This window comes from Capra hircus, chromosome 8 (assembly GCF_001704415.2).
Source record: "Capra hircus breed San Clemente chromosome 8, ASM170441v1, whole genome shotgun sequence".
Classification (NCBI taxonomy): domain Eukaryota; kingdom Metazoa; phylum Chordata; class Mammalia; order Artiodactyla; family Bovidae; genus Capra; species Capra hircus.
Window position 1 is genome coordinate 63,758,909 of NC_030815.1, and position 23,421 is coordinate 63,782,329.

At 40.8% G+C, this 23,421-nt stretch overlaps 1 protein-coding gene across 2 annotated transcripts in view; it reads left to right on the forward strand.

Annotated features, from left to right (window-relative positions):
- The window catches only part of TGFBR1 (transforming growth factor beta receptor 1), a 70,156-nt gene continuing 47,004 nt past the window's right edge, over nt 270-23,421 (forward strand). For both annotated transcript variants that reach the window (XM_018052233.1, XM_018052234.1), the window contains exon 1: nt 270-520. In XM_018052233.1, coding sequence (XP_017907722.1) covers nt 436-520 — 85 coding nt within the window. In that variant the 5' untranslated portion in view covers nt 270-435. The remainder of the gene's footprint in view (nt 521-23,421) is intronic.

Sequence of the window (23,421 nt, forward strand, 5' to 3'; positions counted from 1 at the left end):
ACCGACTCACACCCAGACACACCCATCGTCTAGCCCTCGCCCTCTGTGGCTGGAGGTAAGGCTGTGCCAGGCTCGCCAGACCCTGCCCCCACCCGGCCTTCTAGCTCCCAGCGGCTCCGACTGGGGCAGGGGTCTGTCTCTTCGACCCCGGGGGAGTCTGGGGGCGTGGCCAGCAGCCCGGCGCCTGCGGCTCCGGATTGGCTTCCCAGCGGGCACGTGGGCGGGGTTTCGGCTTGGGTCCGGCTCTGCAGTTCGCAGACGGCGCGGAGGCGGGGCCGGCGGGAGCCCTGCAGCCAATGGACAGGCAGCCCCCGAGCAGTTACAAAGGGCCGAAGCGAGGCCGCCGCCGCGGCAGGGGAGGTGGGGCGAGGCGAGGCTTGTTGAGGCAAGGCGGCGGCCGGGCCGGGCCGGGCCACAGGCAGTGGCAGCGGGACTATGGAGGCAGTGGCCGCTACTCCGCGTCCCCGGCTGCTCCTCCTCATGCTGGCGGCGGCGGCCACGCTGGTCCCGGAGGCAACGGGTGAGTAGTGGCGCGGCAGGGCTGGCGGGAAGCTTCGGGGTGCGCGGGCCGGGCCCGGCCTCTGGCTCACTCCTTCTCTTTCTCAAACATGGCGCGGGGCCGGGGGCGCAGGTGGCGGCACCCGGGCCGGGCTTTCCTGGTCTGGCCGCCGCCTCGCGAGTCGCGGGCGGGCAGCGGAGGCGGGGCAGAGGCGTGGGTCTGAGCTCGGGTGAACGTGCCCGGCAGCCCGCAGCAGCCGCGGCTGCTGGCTCTTCACGGGGAGGTGGCGTCGGGCGAAGCCGTCCGGGGTCCTGGGCTGCCCTCTGGGGAGCGAGTGGGCGCGGGCCGAGGGGCGGAGGGTGTGAGACTGGCCGAGACCGGCAGAGCTGGGGCTGCTCCCCGGTTCCCGCGAGGCGCTGCGTGGCGTTGTCCCAGGCACCGCACCCTGATCGAGTTGGTCCTCCAGGCTTCGGGGGCCCTGGCGGGGTTAGGGGGTCGGAGGAAGCTTCCAGGGCGGGGTGTGCGCTCTGAGCCTCCAGGCCTCCCCCAGCAATGGGAGGGGATGTGTGTGGCAGAGACCCTTGGGGTCAGCGAGGCCTGCCTGGCCTTTGACATCGGCTTGACCCGGCCGAGTGGGGCTGCTTCTCCAGCCGGGGGTGGCTTTGGAAGAGGAGCTGCTGCGAAGCTTTGTGTGAGGACAAGGAGGCACTAAGATGTGTGGAATGTTTCTTTCGTGCGTCTGGGGAACGCTGAAGTGAAATCCACTCACCAGAAGGCTGCGGATTGTTTTGGTAGTAGAAACTTGAACGTTTGCTCACTCTGCGGGGTTTGGAATGTTTGAATGGAAATGACTCTGAATTGATCAAACGATTTTATTTCCTCGAAGGAACATCGGTAGAGAGGTACCATCTCTTGAGTGACAGTAGTTTGAATCGGTCGTCTGTGAGGCTGGTTTCGAGGGACAGTGTTATGTTTTCCAAAATATTAAATCAGGATGGGGTATGTGGTCATCACCTACCCAATGGACGGGGGAGTGAAAAACTTTGTTAGCATTCAAACTGTACTACTAGAAACTGAGATGTAGAGCCTTAGTGAAAGCAACTAAAATAAAGTGAATACATTTTTATTTCTCTAATTGAACACAGTGTTTTAAAAACATTTCAAGACTTAGGGTGCCAGTTATTATTAATAGCTATTGTCTATTAAGAGCTTATTATGATACAGATGCATAAAGTACACCAAAGTACATTATCTGATCCTCACAACTAAACCCTGAGGGCTGGTGGCGTTTTCCCCATTTTACAGAAGAGAAAACAGGTGTGAAGAGGATAAGTACTCAGTTGCTAAAAGCTGGATTTAAGATTTGCAGCAAAGGTTTCAGGGGTTCCAAAACCTATACACTTTAATATATATACCTGTCTGGCATTGCCCATATTCATTTTTAGATTTTTGTCCTCAAAATTAGAAAACCAATTTGGCTTCTTTCTGACTCCAAGTACTTTTTTTTTTTTTTTTTGGCCACACTGCATGGCATGCAGGATCTTAGTTCCCCCTGCAGTAGAAGCGTGGAGTCCTAACCACTGGACTGCCAGGAAATTCCCTTCGAGTACATTCTTATAGTCCCTTCAGGCTAGGCCTACCTTTGAGGAAACAGATTTTTGACATTGCCTGAGAAGGGGGGCAAGATAGATAGGTGGATAGGTAGGAGAATCAGTATAATTATGCATCAAGTAACATTTCCACACCACTAATTAACTCAAATAGCATAGTTCTCTCTTTTCCACTTAGCTTAGCACAGAAAGTGTTCATGTATTCAAATAACAGAATTGAGCTTACTATATACACAAAGCATTGCCCAGTTCATGCCCTGGAGGAGCTTACAGACTACTCTGGCATGCATTCAATACAAAGCTGATCCAGGCGCTATTATCCTTAAGTCTCAACTGGTCTGCCTGCTCTCCTAGGTGACGTTGATGTTTCCATTCATCCTTTCATACCTTCTGAAGATGCTCAAATGCTCTTTAAAATTTATAAATTGAGGGACTTCCCTGGTGCTCCAGTGGCTGGGACTCCGAGCTCCCAATGCAGGGGCCTGGGGTTTGATCCCTGGTCAGGGAGCTAGATCCCACAAGATGCAGCTAAGACCCAGTGCAGCCAAATAAATACACACCTTTTTTTTTTTTTTTTTTTAAATAATTTGACCTTCATTTTTAAGAGTCTGCATTTGTTCCTTGTTGTCTGAGTATCAGTTTTATATTTTTCTGCCCACCTTCTGCTGTGTCCAACATAGATTTCTTTGGGGAGATTGGTCCCTTGTCCTTGGTACACAGTTTAGTACCATTATGTTTACATAGATTTCCCATGTGAGAATGCTTTAGCTTCCTGTCATTTTGTAATTTTTTCTTCGAAAACATGCCCAAGCCCAACTATTCTTTACATTAATGCCTCTTGAATGTATCTTCCTTTCTTCACATGCAGCTGTCAGGTTTAGTCCTGCCTATTATCCCTCAAATGCATTTGCTTTCCAGAGTTTCTCTCACCTAGGCTTTTCTTTTTTTTTTCACCTAGGCTTTTCTGTAGGCTGCTGCCAAGCTAACCTTCTTCAGCCATCCCCACAAGGGGTTTCCAAGATTTCCCATTTGTATTCAGTGCTTAGAGCAGTACCTGAGGCTTATGATTAGGGCCATTTCTGTATCCAGCTAGAGATCTCTCATCCTGCTACTGCAAACCCTCGATTCCAGTATTTTGTGTTTTCCCACCCACTCCTGACTTTTGGGAGTGTGAGAAGTTTTTAGTCCTGACTTCTATACTGGTTTAGTTTGTGAACTATTTGCCTGAACTGCATGGAACTTACACTTTGTGTTTTCTGTTTCTACCACCTTACACCTTAAATATTCTCTTGAACATGTTATAAGTACCCAGAGGGCAAGGGTCATGCATTTAATTTCCTTTTGGTCTTAGAACCTAGCACTATGTTTTATATTCTGTTCCATTTAAGTACGTGTTGATTAAATGAATTATATTTGACTTGAGTATTCCTTTAGTAATTATACTGTTATATATAAGTACAGTTTATACAGTATTGAGAATTCTGTATATAATCAGAAAAGTCATGTACCTTCTAGTTATGCAGAAAACGGGGATGATACCTACTTTGCCTAGTTTGAGATTGTGGAGATCGAATGAGAAAATGGTATTAGAGTTTGAGGTTGCTGTTTTGTATTGTTATTAATAGGAGGGCTGATGTTCAGCCAGAAATTCCCACTGGGCCACCTGTGTTTTGATTGGTCAGACATCCTTTCTGATTGGTTGATCCCACTGTGGTGCTGGTTGTTAATACTTTTAATATCACCCCTGCAGAGAGGCATCAGTATTCAAAGAGGGAAGTGAGTAGTCTAGGCTGAAGTGACTGGGGGAGGGAGGCTTCCTGGACACTTCAGGACTTAAACTGACTTTGAAGGGAAGCTGGAATTTATTGAGGCTGAGTGGGGAATGTGATTAGTGTTAAACTCTCTCTTTGTAAACTATGTCCCCCAACTCCCCTAGGGCAGGAAGCAAAAGCTTTTATTGTCTGCCTGGCAAGTTACTCTATATTTATAATTTCCTTATTCTAAAATGTGGGGTTTCGATATATTAAACACTATTATTTATTTCCCCAATTCTAAAAATTCTCTAATATGTGACTGAAGCAGAAATGAAATATAAGTGGGATAAGACAGAATAATGTAATAGGATGCCCACTAGGGCTAGGCATTCGAATGTTGAAAGTCATGTCACTCACTTTACAGATGGAAAAACATGGGTTAGGTGAATTTTTCAGGATAGGGAAGAACCAGAACAGGAATTTTGATTTTTCTGATCCTGGATCTTGTGTCCTATGTGGCATTTTAAGATATGAAGGACTTGGATCAGGGAGGATCAGAGTTAATGGAGTACTTTCCTAAGTGAAGTTACCTTGAATTTCACAGAGCTTAAGAAAAGTGAATTCTGAAGGTGGGAGAGAGGGGGAATAATTATAGGTTATAAAGGCCTCAAGAGAATGTCAGTATCTTTTTTATACTGCTGGAAAAAAAATAAAAAGAGGACCTGGTGTAGTGTTTGTTGATTGAGAAATGTAGACATATTAATTTGGAAGAAATTTTGGGTTAATTGAAGTGGGGTGTAGGCCTTGTAGTACATGATGGTTAGGTTTAGAATTTTAGATGAACTCTTTTTAAAAAAAAACAAAACATTTTTTAATGGGTAATACGTTGTAAGTATGTTTTATTTTTATTTTGTTTTTTTCCACTTGGCCTGCAGGATCTTAGTTCCCTGACCAGGGATCAAACCCATGCCCCTTGCAGTGGAAGTGCAGAGTTTTAACCACTGGAACGCCAGGATCTGCTTTGTTGTTGAAATTAAATGGGGAACTGATATGTTAAAAATAAGCAAAAGGGAAACCAATTTTCTTGTGGGGAAGGCTGCTCCTGTGAAGACTTTAGTTGAAAACTCCTAGGCCTATTTGGAACAATTACCTGAACTCAGTAGTGCTGTATTGTATCAGATATGTTCATGTCTAATGAAGTGGGTTTTGAAAATGCTAGTATCCAATGGATTGTCCTTTTGATGTGAGAACATATCTTTTCAAACCACAGAATCCCCTGCACATGTCAAAAAACCTCATGCCTTTTGCTGTTCTTCTTGGTTGTGGATTGTATAATGCAACTTTCTCTGAACAGATAGACTGTGGTTTGATATCATGTGATTGGATCACATCTTTGCTTCCTGGTTCTGGAAACTGAGGGCAGATGCTGGCATGTTTCTTAGAAATTTTCGTGCCTTGTCCCATAGAACTGGCTCAAGAAAACTTTTGGAATCTTCTAAAAATGTATAGTCTGTCTTGACCCAGCCTAACTCCAATACTTAGGGTAACATTTAATGCCTTTCTTAATGTAATTTTCTCAGTATCAAATCCAAGCAGTCTCCATAAATATTAAGATTTGCTGCTACTCTGAGTTAAATCCTGGTATAGCTGTACAGTTTCAGTCCAGATAGTGCAAGTAGGTTTCTTACGGTTACCTTTTTCTGGTATGAACTTAGGATTGATTGACTTGTAGGCTTTTTGCCTTAGAAACTTTCTCAAATGCTAGAGGAGTAAGCCTGATTGGTTTTATGGGTTTTATGGGTCCAGTTTTATAGGTCTGGCCTTTAGAAACCTTCTTTCTCAGTTTGGCAATCTGAGAGCAATAAACATCATAAAGAATGATTTATAAATTAAATTATGACTTACATGATATACAAACAGGTTGCTTTGACATTTCTCAAAGGTTTAGTGGGCCTTGCATCATCTTATCAATCTGAAAGGAACATATTTTAAGAATGTGCTGGGAATTCTACCTGCCTTATTTAATTCGCATAACTAACCTTAGATGATAGCTGTGTAATAATACAAAAACTTCTTACTATGTACCAGTTAATTTCCAGAAGAGTCTTTTTAAGTCCATTTGTCCCCAAGTCCAGTGACCAGTGCTCTGCAGATAACTGTAGATTTGTATGACATTGGTTTTAACCCAGGATTCTTTTCAGTTTTCTTAAATAATTTTCAAAGATGTTAACATTTTGTCATTCATATTTTAATCATAAACACATTTGTAAAAGGAAGGAAGGAAGGAACAGATAATGACTTATCCCTTCAGAAGGAATAGATAATGACTAACAGTAATCCAACCACTGAGACTCAAATGATTGTGTATTAATTATGATTAACTCCATCTGCCTGAGTAGGCAGAGTTGTTGGGATTTTGCTCAGATTGGAACTTAGTTTGTATCGATGAACTTTGGTAAATAGAGCTTCTGTGTTTCCATTTTACAGACCAGGAAACTGAGGTCATGGTGTTAATGAGTGGAGCCTGTATTTGAGCTTTTCAGAGTGTGGACTCTCCTCTACATCATGCTGCTTTCATACGCAGTAAATACCTTGTTATGGTCACTGTGTCAGGAAGGATTTTTTTTTTTAAACCATGAGAATTTGCTTCACTTCGTCTTTATTATGGGATTCCCTGGTCTTTATTACAGTTCGCCTCTTTGAAACTGCAGGTTACTCAGATCTTGCAGTCTTTGACATAGATAATTTTAATTTCTCCAGTGAGTCTAGTGATAATTGATCATTCACTATTTGTGTTGATTTATTTATATTCATAGCAAACTCTTATGCTTCTCAAATTAACATAGACACAGACCTGAAAATTTGAGTCAGAGAAAAGAAAAAAGCTATCATTATCCGTTATTAACATTTGGCTTATTCTTCCCCCTCCATACATTTTTTTGTATAATATAAACATTCTTTAATCATTCCATTTTAGTAGTTTATCAAAACTAATAAATATGTTTTTAAGATGGCAGAACTTTGACTTGAAGAAATAGCTCATTTAAAACAAGCACATATTTAGTAATGTCAACACAGTGGAAATACAGAAAAAGAGGTGCACTTGCTTTCAAGGAGTATGATGCTGGGGTAATAATGATGAATCCAGATTCAGTAATAGAACTTCTTGGGCTGCTTAATAGAGGTGATAGGACTTGATCTCATGCCTTGCAGGACAGGGATGGTTTAGACAGGATGACGGGCAGAGGGAAAACACTCCTGGGTAGGGGAGGATGATGTGAGTGAAGAAGGAGCCTGCTGAATTTCACGAATTTAAGGGGAGGAATGGAAATTCATGATGTTTACATTATGAGTAGGCTCAAGAGAATTATGAGCCTTGAAAATCAGGTGGATGGTTTTAATAATTTTAATGTGGAAAAAGAATGTCTAACTATACCAAAGAGGAAATGGAGCAGGGTGGCTACCTAGGAGTTTTGGAGTAGGTATGATGACCTTGGGAATGGCTTTGTGACATTTCAAAGAAACAGGAGGAGCTAGTAGTAGGGAATTTGCATGACTGTCCCTCATGTATCTGCGTGGCCTCCTCCCTCACTTCTTCTATGTTTTTGATCACATGTCACCTTTTTCCCAAAGAGGCTAACCCTGACCACACTTCTGTAACTGCCATTATCTTTTCTTTTTCTTTTTTTAACACTGCTTTCTAAAATACTGTTTATGTATGATACTTACTGATTTACTGTGTTTATTGTTTCCTTCTAACTACTAGGATATAAGACATGAAAGTGGCTATTTTTTGTTTTGTTCATCAGTTTATCTCAAGTGCAAAGAAAGTGCCTGGTGCATCATAGATACTCAGTAAACATTTATTGAATATTTAAGGAAGTAGCTCTTAATTGTAAAAAGGTGGAGTACTGGTGTTTAGAAGGACTCCATGATATAAAAATAAATGATTCCAGGGGTTTTTATATCTAGATCATTCCTTTAACTAGTAAGGAATTTGGTGAGAGAAAGATTGAAGAGAAATGAATTCTGGTTTGAGCATGTTGAGTTTGAGGTGAAAATAGGATAGGCAAGTGAAATGGTTCAGTAGGTGGAATCCATAAAAGACTGAAAGATGGTTGGAATGGGAGAGGACCTTAGGGAGAGAAATGATATCAGCATTTGGCTTCCATCTCATTCTTGTGGATTCTTATGCCCCCCAAACCACCTTAAGTATTTTGACCCTGAATTCCTAGCTTAGATCTGGAGCCTCGCTCAGTTCATGTTATATTGTTTCCTCCTGGGTTGCAGGTCCATATTTAGAGTACCTGGCAGATAGCCTGATACTGATAAATATCAATAAATGAGACTTATACATTTAGATAAGTGGAGGAATGTCTTTTGGAAGAGGAAATATATGTCTCTGTAATGAAGAGTTGTGATTAACTGGTAGACTGAGAAGCAGATTTCACTCAGTATAAGAAAGGACATTATATCAATAGGGAGCAGTCATAAAGTGAAACATTACAAGGTACTACGTTCCCTGTCACTGGAAATGTTCAGGCAGAGGTGGTAGGCAGAGATAACCTCCTGTCTAGAAGTTGTAGAAAACATTTCTTGCATTATGTGAGAGGATGGAATTGATTACATCCAAGCTCTTTTTCTACTCCAGAACTCTGTACTTAGAGTTGTAGTCCAGGCTTCCTTGCTGTTTTTAGCCAGCGTGCAGGCTCTCCACTTCCCTAGCATTCATGACTTCAAGATGAGCACCTTTTGTAACTTACTGTTTGGGAAAAATTGATTCAGTGCTTGGCTTGTCCTCTGGCCATTTTCCATAAAAGGATTTAGGAAGCTTGAAATAAAAATACATGCAGTAAGACCAAAGCTAGTGATCAAAAAGATAAGAACCAGTAAGTAAAAGGGGGAAATAAGGAGAACAATTAACCATAACTTTTTCACCTGAGGAAAGTGTTAGTAGTAGAGCTAATAATTAGCTTTGAGTTTTCTAGCAGTGAGGGCCATACGGGAACCTGAGAGCTTACATAGATCTCATTGCCTATAGTTGAGAGCACATGAGGAGGCTGCCACCTTCATTAATAAAATAGAGCTCCCAAACATGCAGAGTGCAAAGTAGGGAGTAGCTTCAAGTGTAAGAGTTCCGTGGATCTGGCAGCCCTGACCCTTGCTCTCAGCCTCCTCTTTAACATGCTGGAGCATTTACTTGAGTGCTGCTGCTCCCATTTTTCTTCTCTACTCTTAAGGACACACTAGTTTTGCCTTAATTCCGGTGCAACAGCTGATGTAAGACTGGGATGTTTAAATCAAGTTTTCCTAAAAGCTAGAGGGTAATGGATGGAAAGCAACATAAAACTGTTCATCCTGGTTTATAAAGACTTTGTCTTCAGGTCCTTATCTTTTGGCTGTCTCCGTTCGGCAGACAGAGTCTGAGTACTGCCACCAGGTGAACGAAGCCGGATATTTACCTCTCTTCCCATAGGCCCAAGACAGCAGGGTCTACAGAGTGTCTCTGCTTGGGTTTCTTGTTTGAAGAGCTGCCTCCTTTCTGGGTGATGAATTATAGGAATGATGACTTCCTTTAGGAGAGACTGCGCTTACCCCTGGAGATCATGGCCCTACATGTGTTGGTTGTATAGTAACCTCAATATTCATGTAAAAGATACTGACACATGTTACCATAAGTTGCATTCTTTGGTTAGAGACATGATTATTTAACTGGAGAAAACAGTTTCTCCATGCTCTTTAGCAGAATCTATTATAGAAGTTTTTGTATAAGAAGGTGAAAGTCACTTAGTTGTGTCTGACTCTTTATGACCCCATGGACTGTATATAATCCATGGAATTCTCCAGGCCAGAATGCTGGAGTGGGTAGCCATTCCCTTCTCGAGGGGATCTGCCCAACCCAGGGATCAAACCTAGGTCTCCTGTGTTGCAGGCGGATTCTTTACCAGCTGAGCCACCAGGGAAGCCCAAAAGGGCTTTGTTTCAGAGGCACTGGGAAAAAAGGGAAGAATTTGAGTTTGTAAGTTTCCATGACTTGAGTAGATCACTTTCCTTGCTTATTCTGCAGTTGCTGAGTTACTTAGGCCTGTTTCAGTGTTTCCTTGTTTTAACCAATAGGGCTGAACCTCCTTATTTTTGTTCACTTGCTTAGGATAACCATCCCATCTAGATTTCCTAGGTGTGACCCTCACTGATTACATAATGGTGTATATTTATAGTTCTGGGACACCTTGTGCAGGCGTCCTGTTACATTTCTCCAGTGTAAGATCTTTCAGTATGCATGGAAATACAAATAGCTCCCATGGGAAAAAGCAAAAGCAAATTTTTTTTTTTTAACTGGAAACGAGGACTAATATACATATTTGGGACCATTGAGCATGAAAGAGGTAGTTAAACCTGAAGAGGAATATAGAGATAAAAGCAGTAACGGTGGCTTTTCATTTATACACATGCACGTGTGCACATGCACACACACACAATATGTGTATGGGGCTATTTTTTTCCCCTAGATGTATTCATTCCCAAACCAAACCATAATGTGCTCTAATTGAGTCTCTTTGTTTAGCACATGGCTGTTGATTTGAGTACTTGCTCCAATTGAAAAACTGACATTTAAATTTTGTTATTCAGTGTACAACAGATTTAAATAAAAACACCAAGATTGTGTATTGTAGATTTCCTTCAACATAATTATATGTAATTATTTTACCAAAATAAACAAGTTAATGTAGTTTTAGCTGTTTTATCTCACTTCACATTTGGAGAAGAATTACAGAGCAGGGGTTAGAGTTTGCTCATGTTTCTCAATGAGGAGAGCTAATTTCTGATTGCTAGTTCCAGCTGGTTCCATGCACAGTTGATGCTGGTCAGAGACACTGAGCATGAGGAGAGGAAGTGCAGCTGGAAATAGGTCGGGCTGACTGCATGTTGCTAAAACAGGTGACAGGTTTCATGAGTGTGGCATCTCAGCAATTGTAAGGAACCTGTGAAGGTTAAATGAGATTGTACTCCTAAGCTTGGAGCATCCCTCCTGGCACTTAGAAAACATGAAGTAAATGATAGTTAATATTAGGAAAATTGTTTTTCATAGAATCGTAGAAGTTTTAGACTAAAGAAGGACCATGAGACCGTGATTATCATTTTGTCTAACTTTGTAAGTGAGGAAACTGAAGCTCAGACATTATGTGGCCTTTCAGGATAAGCAGAATGATTTCAGGATAATAATTCAGCTAATGACTGAACAGGAGTCCAGCTGCCTCCTCACCTGCAGTTTCATTTAGCATCCCTTTTCTGACTCAAGCCTCCATTAGGGAGAATGATTTTTTTTTTTTAATGTCTAATTTGTGGAAGGTTTTTTTGGTGTGGTGTGCGTGCTCAGTTGTGTCCAACTCTGTGACCCCAGGGACTGTAGCCTGCCAGACTCCTCCTCTGTCCATGGAATTTTCCAGGGAAGAACACTGGCGTGGATTGCCATTTTCTACTCGTCTTCCTAACCCAGGGACCGAACCTGTGTCTCCAGCGTCTCCTGCATTAGCAGGCAGATATTTTACCACTGAGTCACCAGGGAAGATTTCTTTAAATACTATCAAATCGGACCCTTAACAGATAGATGCTGCTGCTAAGTCACTTCAGTCGTGTCCGACTCTGTGCGACCCCATAGACGGCAGCCCACCAGGCTCCCCCGTCCCTGGGATTCTCCAGGCAAGAACACTGGAGTGGGTTGCCATTTCCTTCTCCGATGCATGAAAGTGAAGTCGCTCAGTTGTGTCCGACTCTTAGTGACCCCATGGACTGCAGCCCACTAGGCTCCTCCATCCATGGGATTTTCCAGGCAAGAGTACTGGAGTGGGGTGCCATTGCCTTCTCCGAGATAGATGCATAGATGGATAAATAATGATAAAGTTAATATAACAAAATAGTAGTTGTTATGGAATTTAAATGTTAAGTATAGAGGCGTTCATATTTCTGTCAACTTTTCTGAATGTTTGAAAATGTTCATAATGTTGGAGAGGGGAACTAAAAAAAAAAAAAATGATCTCCTCACCCCAGATATCTGTGTCTCTGAACACAGACAAATCGGCAGTATTTGCTACAGCCAAAGGAAATAAAACAACAGGGGGTCCAGACTCCTCTAGGCCCTTTCCTTGACATTCTTCAGGGAGTGAGAACCACAGGTCTGTCTCACGTTTTCCTGTTCTTTTCTTTCTTTACTCTATCTCCCTCCTTTCTTAAATTGCAGACACTGCAGATTTGAAAGTGCTCACCAACAAACAAGCCAGTTAACACAATTAGCACTGTCTATGACTTTCATCATTTTTCTTCTTTCTATTGTTTCACTTTCTCACTTTCCATGGTAAATTTCACTTTTGTTCTTTTCTTTTTTGTTTTAGTTTATAATCTTGAGTATTTGTTCTTGCATATCTTTCTCCCCAAGACTGCGATTATTTCTTCTACGTTAACCTTAAAAAAAACCAAACACCCAAACATGGCCGCATCAGTTGAGTATTTGTTCTTATATATCTTTCTCCCCAAGATTGCAATTCTTTCTTCTACCTTATCCTTAAAAAAAAAAAAAAAAAAAAAAAAAAAAAAAACCCAAATATGGCCTTATCAGTATTCTTCTAGTTGCGGTCTTTCCACTCTTTCTCATATAACACTTAAATTTTGTCAGATCCAGCCTACCCTTTCCTTATGGTAGGAGAAGGGGAAGGAGGGAGTTTTAATAAATTGGGTTTTAGGAGTCAGGATACTCTTAAAGGGTCAACAGACTCAGAATTGGCAGTGCATTGTAAAAAGATGGTATGCCCTAAGGAAATAGCTGCTCTAAACAGTTGGGTTCTTGCATCTAATTTAGCTTTGAGATCCTGGAACTAGGGAAAAAAATTTCATGGAGCAAATAAAGTGAGTGAAGTCGCTCAGTCATGTCTGACTCTGTGCGACCCCATGGACTGTAGCCTACCAAGCTCCTCCGTCCATGGGATTTTCCATGCAACAATACTGGAGTGGGCTGCCATTTCCTTCTCCAGGGGATCTTCTGACCCAGGGATTGAACCCAGGTCCCCCACATTGCAAGCAGACACTTTACCGTCTGAGCCACCGGGGAATCCCAAATTCCCGTGGAGCAAATGGGAATACTTAAATATAAACCATTTTAAACCATTGCTAGGGCCTAGTCACTATTGACTGACGTATAGACGTCATAGCCCTGTGCCAGCATTTTGTATGCTGCGTAGTTCTGTAGCACATAGTTCTGTGCTGTATCTTGTATTCTCCAAAGGATAAACAACATCAAGCCTTAACAGCCTCTTACCTTTTAATAACCAATCCCTACTAGAGTAGCTACTAGCAATTTGAAACGTGTATTCCTAATGCTAAGTCTTGGGACTCTAAATTTTGAGGTGTGAAAACGTTACTAGGTTGATTACAGTGCATCCCCAAAGCTCCAGTTTTTAAATACACATAATTTAGTCTTAAAAGGCTAAGTATTCCTCTGAAAGAAGTCAGCGCTAGCTGCTTGAAGCCTCATGCCCCAAGGGAGGCCACAGATTCCAAGCGTTAATAAACGCCTCTCCATTTTGACTGGATTTTTCTGTCCTTGCTTGGTTTGGTTCAGCTATATTTCTCTGCTGCTGCTGCTAAGTTGCTTCAGTCGTGTCCAACTCTGTGCGACCTCAGAGATGGCAGCCCACCAGGCTCCGCCGTCCCTGGAATTCTCCAAGCAAGAACACTAGTGTGGGTTGTCATTGCCTTCTCCAGTGCATGAAAGTGAAAAGTGAAAGTGAAGTCGCTCAGTCGTGTCCGACTCTTCGAGACCCCATGGACTGCAGCCTACCAGGCTCCTCCATCCATGGGATTTTCCAGGCAAGAGTACTAGAGTGGGGTGCCATTGCCTTCTCCAGGAGACTGTAATTAGAATTGAACTGCTTTCTTTGATATTTTATTTGACAAGAGAGATGAACATTTCAGACAAGAGAAGACAAGAACGTTATAGCCTATGTAAATTGTGGTTCACCAAGTCTCAGATTTCTAAAGTATTTGTCATCCCTCTTTTGGCTAAATTCTGTTATTTTTTCATTTGTTTTGCAAAGGGTTGGGAATGACATAAAACTAAATACCAAGAGACTGAATTAAGAGTAGAAAAAAAATGTGATTACCTCTGTGGAGCAGGAAATAGAAAGGGTTGAGTGTTGGGGAATTGTTACCTTTTGTCTGGGAGAGGGGGAAGGTAGATAACAGTCTTGTGGAACTATTTGACAAACTTTATACATATACAACTTTGATCAAAATAAAACCAAAGTTAATTAATGATAAACATATGGCAGTTTTAAGTTCATGAATGCTTAGTAAATACGAAGGTTTGAATTCAAGAAAACAGATTCTTAGATTAGAGTTATACAAACACAGAGGTCTGCAAATATAGCATACCTTTTCATGAGACACTTAAAATGACATCAAAGGTTGAAATAATGAAATAGAAAAAGGCAACTCTGACACACACAAAAAAGTAGATATGGTAAAATTAGTACCTGACAAAATTTAAGCTGCAAAAGATACACAGATGACACCACCCTTATGGCAGAAAGTGAAGAACTAAAGAGCCTCTTGATGAAGTGAAAGAGGAGAGTAAAAAAGTTGGCTTAAAGCTCAACATTCAGAAAACTAAGATCATGGCATCTGGTCCCATCACTTCATGGCAAATAGATGGGGAAACAATGGAAACAGTGAGAGACTTTATTTTTTTGGGCTTCAAAATCACTGCAGACGGTGACTGCAGCCATGAAATTAAAAGATGCTTGCTCCTTGGAAGAAAAATTATGACCAACCTAGACAGCATATTAAAAAGCAGAGACATTACTTTGCTGACAAAGGTCCATCTAGTCAAAGCTATGGTTTTTCCAATGGTCATGTATGGATGTGAAAGTTGGACTATAAAGAGTGCCGAAGAATTGATGCTTTTGAACTGTGCTGTTGAAGATTCCTGAGAGTCCCTTGGTCTGCAAGGAGATCCAACCAGTCCATCCTAAAGGAGATCAGTCCTGAATATTCATGGGAAGGATTGATTTTGAAGCTGAAACTTCAATACTTTGGCCACCTGATGCAAAGAACTGAATCATTGGAGAAGACCCTGATGCTGAAAAGGATTAAAGGCAGCAGAAGATGGGGATGACAGAGGATGAGATGGTTGGATGGCATTACCAACTTAATGGACAGGAGTTTGAGCAAGCTCTGGGGGTTGGTGATGGACAGGGAAGCCTGGTGTGCTGCAGTCCATTGGGTCACAAAGAGTGAGACATGACTGAGCGACTGAACTGAACAAAAGCATTAAAGGGAAGAAAAAAGATTTAATTTTAATAAAGAGATACCATCTTTCAAATGTCATGAATCTTTATGTGCTAATATTGTCCAAATACATAAGAGCAGAACTGTTAAAAATACAAAAAGACATTGATAAATTCACTGTTTGTAGATTAAGAAAACAGTATTTGAATAACTAATAACAATAATTATTCCAATTTCATAATCATTAATAATCTTATAAAATAATTATGCAGTTTTCCAGGAAATCGATGATTTGATAATTTGGAAGTCTACAAAGAAAACTCAAATTAAAAATTAACAACCAAAAAACCCCAAAATAAATCATGTATCTGTTGTTGCAGTTGTAAATTACAAACCATTTAGAAATGAACAAGAGTTTATCAAACCTAATGAAAGTGTCACTAAAGGAATCCCCAGAGGAAAATTTGGAAGTGAAAAGATTGAAAATCAATCTGGAGACTAAGTAAATACAAAATAAGGATTTAGAAAAAAAATTAAGAAAAATAGATTTGATACATAAAACTCCAAATTAGTTCTTTGTAAACACATTATTAAAATAGACAAATGTTTGGGAAATCTAAAAAAGAAAAAATTTTATTTGGGCTTCCCTGATGGCTTTCCTGGTGATTCAGGTGGTAAAGAATCTGCCTGCAATGCAGGAGACCCAGGTTCAATCCCTGGTTCGGGAAGATCCCCTGGAGAAGGGAATGGCAACACACTCCATTATTCTTGCCTGTAGAATTTCATGGACTGAGAATCCTGGTGGGCTACAGTCCACAGGGTTGCAAAAAGTCTGACACAACTGAGCAACTAACTCTTTCACTTTCACAAGAAAAAAGGCAGTATAGAAACATGGCAGAGTCTATGATGTCTTTTTGTTGAGCTGTAATGTATTTTACTGGAGTCCAGCTTCAGTTTTTTTTTTCTTTAAGGTGAGTGCTTTTTGAATCCTATTTGATTATATTTCTGGATTCAATGTCTTAAAAATTTTTTCTGTGTATTTTCATCTAAAGGGCTTCTTCTTTTACCTTTCACATTGAGATGCAGTCTGTCGGCAGTTGATTTTGGTATGAGATTTTGTTTTCATTGAAAAAATATGTATCTCCAGTTGACCCAGCACTGTTTGTAGGTCATGCCTTCCTTTTCCTAGTGCATTATGTCGTCACCTTCACTATAAATTAAGTAGTTGTATGCGAGAGTTATATGTGAGAGTTTGTTTATGGAATCTCTGTTCTGTTTCATCGTTCTGTTTGCCATTGTGCCAATACCATATTGTCTTAGTATTATACTGTTATAATGGGTCTTGATATCTAGTAGTGCAGGTCTTCCAAAAGCATTGTTTTCAAGATTGCTTTGGCCATTCTTGGGATGTTTTTCCATATAAGTTTTAGAATCAACTTATCAGTTCATACACATACACACACCCCAAACTGTAGCATTTTGATTTGATTTTGTCAAATGTACAGATCACTTTGAAGAATATTAACATTTTACAGTGTTGAACTGTCCAGTGAGAAGACTGACATGTTCCTCCATTTATACATACATTTTTGTTTTATATTTTTCATAACTTCTATCAAGTAATCTTAAACATTTAACTGGAGGATAGTTGGCTTACGATGTTGTGTTGGTTTCTTCTGTACAGCAGTGTGACTCACTGTTGGTGTGCATAATCCCCTCCCTCCGGAGCCTCCCTCCGCCACCCCCATCCCACCCGTCTAGGTTTTCGGGATGCTGAGCTGAGCTGTCTGTGCCCACACACAGCTTCTCACTAGCTCTCGGTTTTACACAAGGTAGTGTACACATGTCAATGCTACTCACTCAGTTTGTCCTACTTTCCTTCACCTGCTGTGTCCACAAGTCCAGAAAATAGGTCCATCATTACCATTTTTTCCTAGACTCCATATATATGCATTAATATACAAAAAAAAATTCTTTTCTGACTCAGCTTCACTGTGTATAATAGGCTCTAGGTCAGTGTACCTCACCTCAACTGATTCAGATTCGTTCCTTTTGTGGTTGAGTAATATTCCACTGCATATGTACCGTAACTTCCTTGTACACTCATTTGTAGATGGACATCTAGGTTGCTTCCATATCCTGGTTATTGTAAATTGTGCTGCTGTGAACATTGAGGTACATGTGTCTTTTTAATTATGGTTTTCTCAGGGTATATGCCCAGTAGTGGGGTTGCGGGTCATATGGCAGTTTTATTCCTAGTTTCTTAAGGAATCTCTGTACTCTTCTCCATAGTGGCTGTATCAATTTACATTCCTACCAGCAATGGAAGACATTTCCCTTTTTTCCACATCCTCTTCAGCATTTATTGGTTGTAGATTTTTTTGGTGATGGCCGTTCTGACCTGAGGGGATACCTCATTATAGTTTTGATTTGCATTTCTCTAATAATTAGTGATGTTGAGCATCTTTTCATGTGTTTACTGGCTATACGTATGTTTTAAAGCTTTCACTATGACAGTCTTACATGTTGTTCCTAAACACTTGATTTCTTTGGGTGCTTTGTGAATGATTTGTTTTAGAATTTTTGTTATCTGTTTGTTGCTGGTTTAAGAAAAGGTGATAACGTTTTGTATAGTGACTGTTCAGGTATTGAGTTTTATCCATTTTTTTGTTGATGTGATCTATTTACATTTTCCTAAGCTGCCTATAACTCTCTTATTCCTGAGTCTATGTACAATATCTTTATATATGACCTCCTTTACTTCTTTAGCCTTGCATACGCCTCGGTTCAGGTGTCGTCTTTGAGATGTCTCCCTATTCTGTGCTCCCTCAGCACTTTGCATCACCCTTTGTCAGCTGTGTGTGTGTTCTTCAGATTACCGTATGAGCTCCTTGAGAGCAGGAGTCTCATCCTAATCATCTCTGTCCTCCTAGAGGCACATTCTTTCTTCCTCCACAGATGACACACCGTGTTCTGTTCCGGTAAAGTGTGTTCAGGCCTTACTGTCTGCTTCTGAAATTAGCAACTGCACAGACCTTCGCCTCATATATTCAACTATGGCTCCAGTAGGTCTTTTGCTATTTGCTGGCCCAGGTGTAACTCTCCTCTGCCCTTAGTTCAAAGGCAGCTGGTGGATGGTTACCGCTCTCTTCTCTTACCACAGTTGTTGCATACTTCATTCCCCTAGCCCAGAATGACTTGTCACTTCTATTTAGTGACATTCATCATGATATCTTGATATCTATGCAACCAACCCACCATGTCTCCTACAGTTACTCTTGCTTTCCAAGTGGAAGGGGTTGAATCCTTTGTCTTGCCCTACTTGGGGGAGGACCACTTTAGATTATCTGATAACCCTTTTTTTTTCTTTTTCTTTTTGTGGTTTTTAGAATAAATCTAGATTATATTGCTATAACTTTAGGGCACCCCTGTTTCCTCATCTATAAAATAGTTATTGTCACTCTATTAAGTGTCAGTCACTCAGTCATGTTTGATTCTTGCAACCCCATGGATTGTAGGTTCCTTTGTCAGACAAGAATATTGGAGTGGGTAGCCATTCCCTTCTCTAGGGGATCTTCCCAACCCAGGGATTGAACCCTGGTCTCCTGCACTGCAGGCAGATTCTTTACCATCTGAGCCACCAGAGGGTTAGTATCAGGTAATTATCAATTGCCTTCCCAGTATGAACAGTTTATGATTAATGAGTTGTGTTCTTTATCATTAGGGGTATTATATGTAAATGAGTATACATGCTTACTTGTTAATTCGGGTTGGAACTGCAAACATGGTTCCGTGTAGGTACTTCTCACGTGGTATGGGAGTGAAGTTCTTGGACTAAATAACTTTGCTCAGGCAGTCACACTGATGAAAACCTGAACGCATGTTTGTGAATGGAGTGAGAAATAGCTACCATGAATGCTTAGTGTTGTGTGTGCGCGTGTTTGTATTGTGTCAGTGCTGCCTCCTAGAGCGATATAAAGGTTTGTTCTGATTCTCTGTCCAGCATCTAGAACAGGAACTGACACGTTGTAGTGTTAAAAAGTGAGTGCATAAGTGAATTTTTTGAGCATTTTATTATGTGGTAGGCACTATGCTAAATATTCTGTTATCTCATTTAACCCTCAAACTTTCTGAGACTGCTATTGTCATGCATTTAGGAAACAGGCTCCAAAAGTTAAGCAACTTAGAGGCTAACTGGCAGAGATAGGATTCGAACTTGGGGCTTTTTTGTCTCTAAATTCCATGAAATTAACTACTGTATTCTTCTAATACCCATTAGTCAACATAAAATCCAGTAAGAAACTATAAAAGTGTGTTTAGATTGGGGAAAATAAATTCATTTATTTTTTTTATCACTCACCATCATAAATACAAGTTTGTCCACTTTTTTCCCAGGGGCTAGAGTGAGGCAGAGTGTACACATCTGCTCTGTATATTAACATACCCTCCTCAACTCATTGAAGTGAAACAAATAAGGTCGCTTGATAGGATTGAAATTATAATCACATGGTATACAGCTTCAGTAGGATGATTATTTCCCTGTCCTTAAACATACTTCTATAAATTATCAGCCTGAAAGGCTATATAGTATTCCGCTAACCCTGTTGTCACTCATATAGATTGTTTTCAACAAATGCTATAACAGACATCGATGTGCTTATATCTTTGCTATCATCTGTTGTTTCCTTAGACTAAATTCTGGGAAGTAGAATTAATGAGTTAAAAGATACAGACTTTTAAAGGCTCTTGCTATATCTTTGCAAATTATTTTCAAGAAAAAACAGCCTTGAAATTGACATGAAGTGACTGTATTCTTCAGGGTTAAATATCCTGAGTTGGAGTTTTGGAGACAAAATAGGGAAAGGGGATGGAGTCCAGAGGGGCATATTAAACATTTTTTGGTAACTTTGAATAGATACAATACACTCATTTTCCAAAATTCAAAAAGTAAAAATAGGTTTATAATGAGAAGTCTCCTCCTGCTCCAGTCTTCTGGGTACCCAGTTCCCTTCTTTGGAAGTCAGCGTTACCTGTTTCTTTTATAGCCTTCCAGGGAGAAGAAGGGGGTGACAGAGGATGAGGTGGTTAGATGGCATCACAGACTCGATGAGCATGAGTTTGAGCAAACTCTGGGAGATAGTGAAGGACTGGGAAGCCTGGTGCACTGCAGTCCATGGGTTGCAGAGTCAAATAAAACTTAGGGACTGAGCAACAATAAGAAAGGAGATACTTTGTAACATTTACAAGCCAGTATATGTATGAATTTTCCTCTCTCCCTTTTTTAGCACAAATGTTACTATATCAAATTCAGTGTTATGCACTGTGGATTTTTACTTGATACTCATTGGGGTCAGTCTTTGTGTGGCTGCATGATCTTCCAGTGATTTTACCCGTTCTATTGATAGATGCATAGGAAAGATTATAGTCTTGTAGAACTGATGAGGACATTACCTATTAGGTAAGTATATGTAAGCCACTTTACACATGTATGAGTTATCTATAGGCTACATTCCTTGTGAATCAGAGGGTATCTTCATCTGTAATTTTGACAGAGCCAGCTCGTCCTCCATTTATATGATGAAAGAAGTTATTCTGGGCAATGGGTATTTACACCTAAGAGATATCTACATGGGAATTTTGGACAGTTGAAAGGAGAGCACTGAGAAATGGGAAAAGGACTTAAAAAAAATGATGGTAGTAAGGTAGAAAGGGGTAAAAGAAAATTTGCTTGTGTGGCCATTTTATTGAGGGCCCCTTGGGTCCAGAAGATCCCCTGGAGGAGGAAATGGCAACCCACTCCAGTATCCTTGCCTGGAAAATCCCGTGGATGGAGGAGCCTGGCAGGCTACAGTCCATGGGGCCACAAAAGAGTTGGTCACCACTGAGCAATCAAGCACACACTGCTAGTAGCAACCGTCCATGTACTAAAGAGATACTCCTTGGATGTTATTTAAGAAACACATACTAGATCTCTCCTGTGTACCAGAATCTTGGTACCCTGAAGATGTTAAGTTGAACTAGGTCAAGAAATGAAAACATGGATATTTAATGTTTGATATAACTTGTGAGGTAATAGAATCTTACTATTTAAAAAATGGTCGAGTTTTAGACCAACTTTTCATTTAGTACAGAGGATCCCTACTTCAAAAAATCTGACTTGGTCTTTAAGCCTCTGCTTATCTCTAATGACAGGGAAGTCATAACCTTTTGAGCAGCCAAGTCCATTGTAGGGAGGAGCTGCAGTTATAAAGTGATTCTTTATGAAACAGAATTTTTACCACATCCTGATCTCATGATTTGATTTAGTATTGGAGTAAGAGAAATTGACTCACTTGCTACATCTATAAAATGAGGTTGTCTTCACATCTGTGGTATCTTTCAGATCAAACTTTGTTGAATTAATTCTTTGATTCTCTGACTCATTTACATGGCAGATTGATATTCAAGTAACGCTTATGATTACTTGTTATATTGGACATTTGTGGGATTTTGTGCCCAAAATCTCCCTCTGTCTCCCCCATCACCATGGCTACAGTTAACAGTAAGTGCTGTTGATTCTCTTTAAATCTGTTCTTAAACAGATTCCCCAAATCTGCTAGGCAATTATCCTGTACTTGTGCAGTTTATTTTGAACCTAAATGAAGGCCTTTGTAGTAATTACCCCTATTAAATCTCATCTTGCCATTCAGGCAGCGTTTTCTTAGCATGCTTTTCCTCTGATACTAGTTATCGTTATATCAGCTAATTCCATGGAGCTTTGGAGACTAGAAAATGGAAGTATTGTGGAAAACCAAGTGATTGAGAATTTCAAAGTGCCCGCATTCATGTGTTGAATTATATAAATGATGCTTCTTAAGTGCTTTAAAGGTGGCAGAAGTAAATGGTATTTATCTGAAGAAGTGTTTGGATAAATCAGATTTTTGCTTTGAAGCCCAACATTTGGGAGTGAAATGTTATCCATACTGAAGGAGAACTTACTCTCACAACGTATGGTGCTGTTAGCTGTAGGGCAACCAAAAGGCATGGAGTTAAGAACTCCTGAGTCTTTTGAGGAACAAAGCCCTTAGTAGTAGGCTGGAGGGAGTTGCAGACAGGATTTTAGCCTTGTTTTGTAGAGATATGCCATATATTTTAAAAGGAAGAGAACCTGTGTGGTTTCCTAGACTTGAAAGAGGGAGAAAAGGAGAAGATAGGCCTCCTTGAGAAGAGTGTGGAGAGAAAGGAAGGTGGGTTACTCTGGGAAGCTCAAGTGGACCAGTAGACTAGATGGTAACAGGGCTTGACATCAGTACTGGAAAGGATTTAACTTTGAACTTTTGCCTTCACCTTTGCCAGCAATGGTGTGGTCTTCTGCTTTTAGTCTAGCTAAGCAGACTGAATAAAGGGCATTGTGTGTTTGTTCCTTTACCTACCTGTTGGTGAGTATTTGTTACATTTGGAAATAGTCTGTGCTGTAAAAATAATCGTGATATAATGGGGTAATGGAAAGAATGGTCATTACTAGAAAAACCAGAGTGGTGAAAAGATTGGAATCCAGCGTCTGGTCAGAAGTCTTCATCCCCTTTTTCCGTTTTAGTGGGTGATCTGTCTTCTGTCTTAGCAAGGAAGAAACCTCTGAATCCTTCCAGGTGCCTTTTTATCACAGATTCTGTACTTGGAGTAATAATGCTGTGTTTGGTTTTGAATGTGTGGGCTTTGCACTAACAGCTAAGCCAAGCAGAATATGCCCTGGCAGGCAGTTTGGAGTCTAGAGCACAAGTGCGAGGAGAGGAGTGTGGAGATAGACGTGGGCTGCAGCGAAGGACTGAGTGTGCAGTGTCACGTGACCAAGACACACAGGGTTGTCAGTGTGTCTCCTGTCCTAAAATAATTAGAAAAGAACAAATTCAACAAAGGGGCATCACTAGTGAATTTCAAGATGTTTCAGCCTAGTTCTTGATGGGCGAGGATGGGAGATGAAAGGGTAACAAGTATTGAAAAAGAAGAGAGTATTTTTTTCTTATGTTCTCTTTTATTTTTTAACTGGAGGAAAACTGCTTTATAAGGTTGTGTTGGTTTCTGCCATACAACAAAAAACAAATCAGCCATAATTATCTCTCTCTCTCTCTCTCCCTCGAGCCTCCATCGCACCCCTCTAGGTCATCACAGAGCACTTGGCTGGCTCCCTGAGTTACATACCAGCTTCTCACCAGCTGTCTGCTTTATGCATGGTAGTGTATCTATGTTGGTGCTACTTTCTCCATTTGTCCCACTCGCTCCTTCCCCTGCTGTGTCCTCA